The sequence below is a fragment of the Squalius cephalus genome (genome assembly GCF_949319135.1).
Source record: "Squalius cephalus genome assembly, chromosome: 1".
NCBI classification, from domain to species: domain Eukaryota; kingdom Metazoa; phylum Chordata; class Actinopteri; order Cypriniformes; family Leuciscidae; genus Squalius; species Squalius cephalus.
Window position 1 is genome coordinate 9608293 of NC_137122.1, and position 12280 is coordinate 9620572.

Sequence of the window (12280 nt, forward strand, 5' to 3'; positions counted from 1 at the left end):
ATGACATTTTCAAATGGTTATAATAAATTAACTGTGGGGTATTTTGTGCTGAAACTTCACAAATGCATTCTGGGGACACCCAAGACCAATATAACATCTTCTAAAAAGGGGCATAATAGGTGCCCTTTAAATAGTGTAAAACAGGTTTTGCTTGGAAAGCCAATATGCGAGGGGGAAGTGGTTTACACCTGAGATTACAATGTCCCACCCACTCTGCATAATGACTCTGCATAATGACTCTGCCTAATGAGCATTCTTTCAGGTGTGACACTGACTGAGCCACAATGCAAGGACAAAAGATATATTTAGAAGAAGACTTATATTGACCATTTAAGATTTTGCTTACATCTATCTTGTAAATATGTTTTGCTATTTTATTAAAAAGGTTACAATTACAACAATAATTACAATTTCAACAATATTTCAAGTGTACTCTTTCTTTGTAAAAAAAAAAAAAAAAAGATTATAGGCCTACATTTTATCATAAGTATTCATTAGTTTGAATATAGCCAACATTGGAACATCTAACATCTTAGTCTATGACTTTGTTTTTAGTATAAAGATAGTTTATATATAATTATATATATATATATATATATATATATATATATATATATATATATATATATATATATATATATATATATATGACATTTGAGCAGGAATTGCTAAACAAAAGCTTATTTGATGTGGCACTATATTCTACAGTAAAAACTGTACCCAAATCTAGTCAACAAAATGTTGTCTTTCATATTTCGCCTTTCTGTAACGTTGTTTTTATGAAATATTAGGGCATATAAATGTTAATTTGCAGTTTAATACGTTGCTTATACAAAGACATTTTATTTCAACATATTTCAGTCGATTTTTACTCATCTCAGTAGGCTATAGCAAAGCATTTTAGTCATGGTTCGAATTACGTGGGAGCTGAGCTCCCATAGAGAGAGGATGAGCTCCCATGAAAGCAGTAAAATCATACACCTGTGGGTTTTTTTTTTATTTGATTTGATTTATTAGACAGTAAAAAAATAAATGCATAACATGAAGTCATCACAGTGACATTATACATTAATCAGAACTGTCGAGGATAACACAAGAAAGTTAAAAACTTATTTCCATTGTGGTCCTCGTTGTAGTCTGATAAAGATGGTCAGGCAAGCTACAGATGACTAAGGTACCCTGTACATTCAACCACATACAAAATAAAAATAAAATAAACAAATACATACACTTCAATAATAAATATTCCTTAAGATCACATAAAAAAATAAATCTAATTAGCATTTAGCAACCATTCACCACATGCTCTATTAAAACAATGATCTGACTGGCTTAACTTAATCTCAACTGGGAGTTTATTCCATTCCATTGCTGCCGTGTACAAGAAGGTGTTTTGCCCAGAACAGCTCTTAAATCTACAAGGAACTATGTCTGTGGCACTACCTCTAGTTGAATAGCTATGAGAGTTCCTAATAAGCTTAAAATAATCTTTAAAATACTTTGGCTCATTCCTATACAAAATCTTTCGTGTCAATCTCAGTTTCAACTGTCTCACCCTGTTTTCAATTGTCAACCATTTTAATTTCTTACGTTCGAGAGAGCCAACATGGTTCCTATTGTTGAGGTTTAAAATCAACCTGACTAATTTATTCTGTGCCGTTTGAAGTTGAACTTTTATCCTCTTTGGGGTGCTGCTGTACCATGTAGTACAGGCATAATCAAAGTGTGGCTGAATTAAAGCATTAGCTAACATTTTTAAAGTTTCTTTATTTAGAAACTGAGCCTTACGTGCCAGGAATTTAATTCTTTGGTTCACTTTTATAATAACCCTTTGACCCATACTTTCTCCACTCACAGAACTATCCAAATCACAGCCTAAATATTTTACACAATTTTTAGCTTCAATCTGGGTGCCACCCACAGAAATTTTGAGCTCAGGAGTTCTACTCAACTTTATTTTTGAACCAAATAGAATAGATTCGGTTTTCCCCAGATGCAAAGACAATTTGTTCTCTATCAGCCATTCACTTATGTTCTTTAACTCCTCACTTAAATGGTTCTCAATAACTTCTTTGTCCTTATGAGAGAACACCAAGGCTGAATCATCCGCATAGAGAAAAAGATTACAATTGCAAACAGATTTCATATCATTTATATACAAGAGAAACAACAATGGGCCCAGGACACTACCCTGAGGCACCCCACACATTATTTCTCTTGCTTCAGACAGCGTACTGTTAATATCAACTCTTTGATACCTCTCAGTCAAGTATGATCGAATCCATTCACATGCCATACTATTAAAACCTAGAGCTTTTAGTTTAATCAGCTCTCTAAAAAGCATCAGCACCATTATTTTAAATTACAAATAAAGCACTTTTTCCTTCAGACTACTGTAGCATGACTTAAAAGATAGGACAAGATGCCAAACACATGGATCTTGCGGGATCTCGGATCGTCATCACACTACATCCTTATGCTTAAATCAAGTGATCAAAGTGCTCGTTGCCGCTCAGTGGCGCGGATACTGTGTTTGTTTTTGGCTCGCGCAGTTTTCACTCGGACGCGCGCTTCAATCCATTGTGGAGACTCTCTATTCGTTCCAGTGAAATTACAAACAAAATACACACAAACGTGTCTCTGCCTCATATACAACCACTGATAAACATAATCCGATTTGATATAAAAAAAAATAAAAAAAATAATAAAAAATAATATATATATATATATATATATATATATATATATATATATATATATATATATATATGAGTGCGGATTCGAACCCAGAACCTTTGACACGCTTGGCATACGTTCTACCACTGGACCACTTGAGTATACGTATTTACTCTTGTGAAAATTCTCACAACTAACAACAAATATTGAAACGACAAATTAAACCAAATGTACTATTTAAATTGAATTGTGTTACCAACGCTTTTTTATTAAATTTGTATTATATTTACATTTCATATTTAGGCTAAACAGTCTTTACAAATATGTACCCTTCATTCATCTCACAGAAACGCGATTCATATTATAGAAACGCGATTCATCTTTTTGCGGTTTACATAGGCCTACACTAACGTTATTCCATAACGTTATTCCACATTAACACTTGAGAAAAGATAACTTAGCCTACCTCACTCCTCAGCGGGATCTATTGCTCCTCATATCAGCACTGTTCTGAGGAAACTTTTCTCTATAAGGTAGGCAATATTATGCCTCACTCGCGACGCGCTGTGTTTACAGCTGATGTGGGCGTTTCACAGCTCTGAAATGGTTCTCAGAATTTGCGTTTGAATTGCACGCGCTCTCCGGGGAGTGGTCACATTACTTGAATGAGCTCTAATAAGCTTGACTGGAATCGCTCTCTTTTAATACAGATTTCACAAGCTGAGAATATTTGTTTTTTATATAAATTACTTCATTTAAAAGATGCGATCTCAAGCTTTATGTCCGTGGGTCTGTTTGCCTGTTTGACTGAATTTTCGCGGAGTTTTAGATCATTTTAGAACGCGTTTCAAATTGGAGTTTACTGACACAGAGAAGGCAGAAATCACATCATGTTAATTTTTCTTTATTTGTCAAAAAGCAAAACACTTTATTTTTATTGTGAGTATACAGAAAAAAAATAGAAACTGAACAGGATTGATTGATGTATTACACGAAAATGAAAGATCAAAATTAACAGAGCATTTTGTGTTTATTTTTTTGCATTGCTAAAAAAAAACCGAGCAAAACGCGCGGGCGTGTTTTTGGTCCCCAGAGGGTTAAAAGCAGCCTACTTCAGTGTGATATGTTACCATATCATCATGCTTAACACTGAAAATTTTTTATTAATTGTAATGTGATGATCAGATATCTAAATCAGAGAATATCATAGGTTAGAGCGCTTGGCGTGTGGATGATTTATGTTTAACAGCAGATTCAGGTGAAGTTAGAGCTGATCTGCAAATCTAGCGCATGAGCTTTAGAGCTTTATTAAGTTCAGGTACAAGTCAATATACAGACTTTTGCACACTGAACATGGGTTGGAGCTCTTCATTTTGAACTCTCAAAAAACACCAGATTAATAAAATGTACAAGATGGTCTTAGAGGAACCAATGTCCACCCACCACAGTCTCACAAAATCCTGTGGGAAACACTGTATACCGCAGCAAAATTAGTATATAATAGTAATCTGCAGCATGCATTTGTGTGAAGCTTTTACACTTTTAATGAGAGCGAAATGAAACGGTCTGAACCGTGTAGGATCTCACTCACAGAATGTACAAATAATGTCAGCCATCTTTTTTTTGGAAGCTAAGCTAACAGGCTTTTGTTCTGTGGACAAAGATAAGTAGTAGGAGAAAGCTATGGAAGCTTGTTTCCACCACAAAATAAAACATTTTAAAAGATAATTGCGACTTTTTATCTCACAATTGCGAGTTTACATCTCGCAATTCTGACATTATTTCTCAGAATTGCGAGATATAAAGTAAGAATTGCGTGAAATAAAGTCACAATTCTGTCTTATAAAGTCAGAATTCTGACCTTTTTTCTCAAAATTGCTAGTTTACATCTTGCAATTCTGACTTTATTTCTCCGAATTGTTAGCCTGGGTGCCAGCCCGAACCCCGCCCACAATATTTTTTGGTCGGGAAGTTCGGTCTGGACTCGATCCGTTGAGGAGTATTATGCTCGGCTCCCAGAAGGCCGAGCCAATCAAATTGCCAGGGCGGGCTTTAATCGATGATGGACAGATGATCTGCGGTTACGTAATCACCTACATCATCAAAGAGCGGTTGGGTTGAATTAGTTTACAACAAAGACGACTGCAGCTGGAGAATTGAGATTTCACGAGTTCACACTTACAAATAAGTCAGATAGAATAAATGCGTATATGAGATTTCACGAGTTCACACAAAGTCAGATAGAATAAATGCGTATATGACATGCTGTCCGAGGAGAGGGCTGTGGGCTCGGTAGCCATACTCCCCCCGTATTCCTGGTTGTGAGAGAACAAGACAAGAGTGAGGATTCGGGGTGGTGGAGGGACCGAGGGATGCTGAAAAACTGTCAAGGAGTGTTAGGTAAGTTGACAGAGTGAATATGCTTCCTCGGTAACGTTAGACATGGTATTGTTTGATGACAAGTTGATATTGGATTGATTATTTGTACGTGCTCCTCCCGAACTTTGTTTATGAAACATCATGTGTAGATTCCGCCATCGCGTCTGTTATAGAAGATATCCACAGCGCATTCATTTTAAAAGAGGAACAGAGAGCCGCGACATTTTGTTGGTTGAAAATATGAATAATGAACATGCGTCATTTACTCCGTTGCTCTGATTGGTTGTAGGTCTATCCAATTGAGTGCAGAGGTTTTTTTTTCCTGGTTCGGTTGAGACACGCCCCATAATCAAATCTCTATGGAGCAGTATCAGACTCACATTCTGACTAGAATATGAGTATGACAAAGTCAGGCTACCGAATTGTGAGATATTAAGTCCAATTCTAACACTTTTTTTTTTTTACCTCAGAATAGTTTATATTCTGACTTTATAACACGCAATTGCGACTTTATATCATGCAATTCTGACTTTATATCTCTCAATTGCGACTTTATTTCTCAGAATTGTGACTTTATATCTCACAATTGTGACTTTATTTCTCAGAATTGCGACTATATCTCGCAATTGCGACTTTATTTCTCAGAATTGCGACTATTTCTCAGAATTGTGACTTCATTTCTCGCAATTGTGACTTTATTTCTCAGAATTGCGACTATATCTCGCAATTGCGACTTTATTTCTCAGAATTGCAACTTTATTTCTCAGAATTGTGACTATTTCTCACAATTCTGACTTGATATATCACAATTGTGAGAAAAAAAGTCAGTATTGTGAGATAAAAAGTCCCAATTATTATTATTTATTTATTATTCAGTGGCGGAAACAAGCTTCCATAGAAAGCTGAGATTATGGATTATCACGATTAATACCGTTCCAAACTATCCTACATCCTATCCAGGACAGATAGATAATCCCGCGGTAACTAAAGAGCCTATCCTTTAGTCGTTTCCTCAAGAGTTAGTCGATCAGTCTAGGGCTGCACGATATTGGGAAAAAATGACATTGCGATATTTTATTTTTCTGTGATATGAAATGAAATCTAATCGAATTTTTTCTTACAAACAAATATGGGGTAAGCACACTTACATTCTCATTTTAAATGATTTAAACATCAGAGTATTATTTAAATTAAATTAGAATAAATTATTTGTTTGTAACTTTAGGATATGGTTTGAATTGTTAACATTAGTTACTGTATCTAATAACTAACATGAACTTACCATGAGCAATACTTTTGTTACTGTATTTATTAATCTTTGTTTATCTTAGTTTATAAAAATACAGCTGTTATTGTTTGGTAATGTTACTTCACAGTGCATTAACTATGTTAACACATACTGTAAAACTTTTGATTTCAATAATGTAGGCTATAGCCTAAATGTTGAAATTAACAATGTTGTAGAAGTGCAGTTTACTAATAGTAAATGTTAACTAATGTAGTTAAATAGTATAATAAATAGAACATTATTGTAAAGTGTAACAGATTTTTTATACACCAATTCAGATGTCTCGTGAGTTCAGTGTTGGACAGGTCAGTTGTTTAAACCATTCATTAAATTGAATCTGTTCAAAGGAATCATTAGTTCGCGAATCGGACATGTAGTCTACGGCACGCGTTGTGTAATTATCTCGGCAGTTTAGGATATCGCACAAGATTTGTCAACACAGAAAAAATTTCATCACTGGGTAGTTTTTTTTTTTTTTGTTCGACACCATCGTGTCAACTGATTTTGATTAATATGCGCGAGGGAGAGAGAGAGAGAGAGAGCAAGACAGCGCTCGTGTTGTTTGAAGACGGTGAAGGTGAAGGTGAAGGTGAGTGCGCGTGCGCTCTCTCTCTCTCTCGTTCTTATATGCGCCCTGTTAAACTGACAGGACTTAAAAACACATGCAAATGATAAACTTTCACTCTATGATGGTTAAGATGTGCAATTAATCCGCGAATCACATGCGTCAAGGGCCGGGGAGCAGCTGGCCCGTACGGTTAATGAATCACGGATCAACTATGACAGTCTACATCGCACATCCTGCTATGTGACTATCGTGGATTCGCACATCGCGATATCGATGCTTAAACGACACATCGTGCAGCCCTACTTAAAACTACATTTCATGATGCAGAAACAGTAGTATTATATTTCAACTGTGTTAAAAAATGGCGCTTCTTATGTTGTCATTCTCCTTGGCGCAGCCTATGCTCGTTATCAGCTGTCAATCAAAGTTAACCACGCCCTTATTTGTCATACATTTTATATCTAAATATGATCTAAACTAACGAGTTAGAAAAAAATTCACCCCCCCTCACAGTTGTCAGGCACTCGGAACCTATCGAAAAATACAATAAAAGTCCATGGGACCAACCTGTAAAAACATGAATTTATGCTGTGAAAACGGACATTTTAACATGGTGGTCTATGGACATTTGCTCCCTTTTAGGACCTCCCTCTAGCGGATTTTCGATGCATTGCAGTTTTTCGCACTTCCGGGTAGGCTTCATTTTTCAGATTAGAATGTTGCCGCTTGGTCGCGACCCATAGAAACTAACGTCGACTGTAGACGTTTGGGCATCTTCCTGATGCTCTGATGCTCGTCTTCACTTGTAGCTTCTTATTTTTCTTTTTCTTGTTTAATGGCGATTAACTTCAGCTGTAGCTGTATTTTAAACATTTTGTATGTTTATATCTGGTCAGCACATGTCTTTAAAGGGCAAAGCAAATAGTAGAAATATTATCTGAACAAAAAAAAAAACACTGCTTTATTCAAAATCAGCTTGAACAAAACATTTATGTTTAGTGTAAAAAGGCTTTCAGACTTTTTAGGCTTTTCCTGGGTCAAATTAATATAAAAGGACAAAATCAGGAAAGTTAAAAGTTAAATGTTAAAATAATTAATTGGATGTCTTTTATATTCTTGACCTGAAACAATGTAAATCTTAGTTCTTCAGTGTCATGATGTTTGATTTTCTTAAATTGTGTTTGATGATCAAAACAAACTTTAACTAGGGCTCCTAGACCTTATTGATGAAATCTATCATGAAAATAATCAACAACCAAGCTAATTATAGATTAATTGTGTATGCTCAATCATGTCAATTTACAGCAGTGAAAAACATTTCTATGGACAAAACGCATCTGAAAAATAACATGGTCGGTGAGCACAGAAACCATGTCAATTTTATTGTAAGTTTGTGTTTACGTCGCTTAGCCAGCTACAGAGACACTAGTAACCAGGCAACAGACAAGTGACCAATCCTGAGTGGCGATGTCACTACACACATTCAACCATCACGGTTCGGCACGGTCATCCAAGTGTGCGTGATTCTCCACTGCAAATAAAAAAATAAAGTTCACAATGGTGAGCTACAGCAGGAAAAGCACACAAGCCAAACTAACTTAAAGATTTCAAATTTTGTATCTCAGCACATAGCCTAAAGATGAACTACTCACCGTGATCTCAGACTGCGGTGATGTGGTTTCTCCACTGCATGGACCTTCATGTGTCGATTCAGGTGAGTTTTGATAGAGAAACTCTTTCCACACTGATCACACGTGTGCGGCTTCTCTCCAGTGTGGATCCTCTCGTGTTTTTTCAGATTTGAAGACTGACTGAATCTCTTGTCGCAGTGTGAACACTTGTAAGGTTTTTCTCCAGTGTGGATCCTCTCATGCGTTTTCAGATGTGATGATCGACTGAATCTCTTGTCACAGTGTGAACACTTGTAAGGTTTTTCTCCGGTGTGGATCCTCTCATGTATTGTCAGACTTCTTGACTGAATGAATCTCTTGTCGCAGTGTGAACACTTGTAAGGTTTTTCTCCAGTGTGGTTCATCTCATGTATTGTCAGACTTCTTGACTGAATGAATCTCTTGTCACAGTGTGAACACTTGTAAGGTTTTTCTCCAGTGTGAATAATCTGGTGCTGTTTTAAACTGTACGCTGTAGTAAAAGTCTTCTCACACTCAAAGCACATGTACTCTCTCACACCAGTGTGAGTTTTCTGATGTATTTGTAAATATTGCAGCAGTGAAAAACTCTTTCCACACACAGAACATGAATGCGGCTTCTCCTTCGTATGAACTGTCAGGTGTGTCTTCAGGTTTGATACACAGAGAAATGTTTTTCCACATTGATCACATGAGAACGGCTTCTCTCCAGTGTGGATCATCATGTGAACATTAAGGTGTGATGATTGACTGAAACTATTCCCACATTGATGGCATACATGTGGCTTCTCTCCTGTATGAATTCTCATATGAATCTGAAGAGATTGTTTGCCTGATAAACTTTTTCCACACTGAGAGCAGGTGAAAGATTTCTTGGCTCTTCTTTTCTTTAAAAATGTCTGTTTAGTCTTTGAGCGACTCAAAGGTTTTCCTCCAGGTTGGACATGATGTTCCTCCTTCACTTCACTCAGTTCTTCACTCTCCTCCTTCACTTCACTCAGTTCTTCACTCTCCTCCTTCACTTCACTCAGTTCTTCACTCTCCTCCTTCACTTCACTCAGTTCTTCTCTCTCCTCCTCCACTTCACTCAGTTCTTCACTCTCCTCCTTCACTTCACTCAGTTCTTCACTCTCCTCCTTCACTTCACTCAGTTCTTCACTCTCCTCCTTCACTTCACTCAGTTCTTCACTCTCCTCCTTCACTTCACTCAGTTCTTCACTCTCCTCCTTCACTTCACTCAGTTCTTCTCTCTCCTCCTTCACTTCCATCAGGTCTGAAATGAAAGAAAAACTCTCATTTTCAAATTTTCTAAAGTTTACTGGTGGGATTCTCTCTGAAATTTGTCTGAGATCCTCCGGCCGTGATTAAAGCTTCTTCTTGGGGGAGATTCTCTGAGAACTAGTCGAGTACTCTCCCGGCCGAGATTAAAGCATTTAAAAGACATTGTCTGAAGTGTGTCGGTTATTATTGCTGCACAGAAAGTTAGTTAGGGGAACAAGTTAGAGATCGGGGATGTCGACTGTAGTCGCGACCCATAGAAACTAACGTCGATTGAAGACAAGACCCAGGTAGACTTAGGTCAGGTGCGAAATAGGGAATAAATCTACCACAGTATACATGTTTTGTAAAAATACGCACAAAATTCTGGTCAAAATTCTAGTAACATTGTTACAAATTGTAAACCATATATAAAATAAAACTGTTAAAATATTTAAATTTAGTTTGACCTGATGTTGACAATCAATATGAAACCTCCTTTTAATGACCATTTGTTAAAAAACAGAAACTTTTGCAGCTATTTCACAGTTTAACAGTTTATCTGAATGTGAAGTGCTTGAATGTTTCTAACATGAATGTTCTTCAGCATCATGAATGAATGAAGAATAAACACCAACCTCTTTGTTCTTCAGGATCTTCAGTGTGTTTCATTCTGCAGGGTTCTGGATCACTCATGTTCAAACTGTCCTCTTTAATAAACTCAGTCTTTGCAGATTTCAGCTCTTCCTGATGCTCTGGTGCTCGTCTTCACTTGTAGCTGATGGGAATTTACAGCATTTATTGGAGAATTACTGTGGGAGGAGCATCACTGATGATGTGACCGCTGTGGGAGGAGCTTCACTGATGATGTGACTGCTGTGGGAGGAGCATCACTGATGATGTGACCGCTGTGGGAGGAGCTTCACTGATGATGAATTGTGTGTGAGGAGTTGATCTGCCAAAATCAAAAATCTATAAGTTACCGAGTTTGTTTTATGCCATTATAATTATGTCAATTTTCCCAAATGTAAATAATGGTAAGAAAAACAGTTGAAAGCATAAACAGTGTGGTGGCAAACAATTTTATATTACTGAATAAGAGACAATCATGTATCAAATGACCACGAGAGGAGGGCATCCTTCCTTCATTATTGTCCTGACTCCCCCAAGGTTATTTCTCTAGGATAAATGAAGATATGTCTCAGTTATAACTAACACATTGTTACATAATTTATCATACATGCATAAGGGTTAATAACAGTTCACTGTTATATTCATGTAGTAGAGAATCATGGGACTTCACATGCAATCCCGTGCATTTTATTACCATCATGTTTTCTAAGTTTCTATGAATATAAGAAAATGCAAATACATAGAACATCAGTCTGCTGACACCAATGAAATGAGCTTTAAGTGTCAATTTACAGGAGATCTGAAGACATCAGCATAATAAATGAGGTGAAAACAGGAACTATTGTCATGAAATAAAGAGCAGATCTGTATTGATGAGCCTCAGACTATCAACACTCATTCAACAAGCCATTCAGGATCATCAGCAGATCATCTCACTTTATTCTGAGTGTTTGCTGTTAGAAACACATTATTTGAGTCAGGATATATGAATAATGTAACAGATTTGTGTACAGTAACTGACAATGATCATAATACTCTTAAAAATAAAATGTAACGTTTCCGGTCAAACTTTATTAATATTTATCTATATTCCCATGGATGTATAGATTTGAGATTTCCCTCGTTCGTTACTCATACAATAATATGCCAAAGATAAATTTATGTCAACAAAGAAATAAAGGTAAACATGAAAATGGCAACAGCAACACTTGGGATCGATTCCTATCAATTCCCCTCACAGATCTCAAACTTTGACTTGACATTCAGTAACAGTTCTCACACAAACATCGAGACAATCACACAAACGAACACAAAATCGCTCAGGTCTGAATGAACTCTACATATTCTCCTCATGCTCGCTGCTGCTGCACTAAATGTTTATTTCAGAAGGAAGACGCCAGAAAAAACGCACAAGTATCGCCGTGATCGATTAAAACAATACAGAAATGGGTCTGTCGCTTAATCAAACTATATAAAGTGTGTGTAATGGTTGTATATGAGAAATACCGTGAACTGCTCTCTCCTCTCCTCAGAAGACTCGACGCTTCTTCTTCTTCTTCTTCAGTGAATTTTATTGGCAGCTTGCAATCTTTGTGCATTACCGCCATCTACAGGATTGAGGTGTGATCACATTGGGAAGTCATAAATAAATGTGTACATATATATATATATATATACAGGTGCTGGTCATATAATTAGAATATCATGAAAAAGTTGATTTAATTCAGTAATTCCATTCAAAAAGTGAAACTTGTATATTATATTCATTCATTACACACAGACTGATATATTTCAAATGTTATTTCTTTTAATTTTGATGATTATAACTGA

The 12280-nt window shown here is 36.4% G+C and overlaps 1 protein-coding gene and 1 long non-coding RNA gene across 4 annotated transcripts in view; one reads left to right on the plus strand and one right to left on the minus strand.

Moving 5' to 3' along the window:
• LOC307164096 overlaps positions 1–12280 on the plus strand; it is a 249343-nt gene that overhangs the window by 195603 nt on the left and 41460 nt on the right. The window lies entirely within an intron of this gene.
• Positions 8250–12028, minus strand: LOC307163012 (uncharacterized protein). Of its 3 annotated transcripts, none has more exons than XM_079878803.1 (5): positions 11957–12028; positions 10910–10996; positions 10456–10772; positions 8564–9833; positions 8250–8442 (listed from the first exon to the last, which is right to left on the minus strand). In XM_079878803.1, exons 3-5 carry the CDS (start codon positions 10511–10513, stop codon positions 8418–8420), a joined length of 1353 nt encoding a protein of 450 aa, XP_079734929.1. In that variant the 5' UTR covers positions 10514–10772; positions 10910–10996; positions 11957–12028; the 3' UTR covers positions 8250–8417. The 3 variants fall into 3 exon arrangements, with proteins under 3 accessions (XP_079734929.1, XP_079734930.1, XP_079734931.1); XM_079878804.1 differs by having other exon boundaries at positions 10940–10996; positions 11957–12015; XM_079878805.1 differs by lacking the exon at positions 10910–10996 and having other exon boundaries at positions 11957–12015.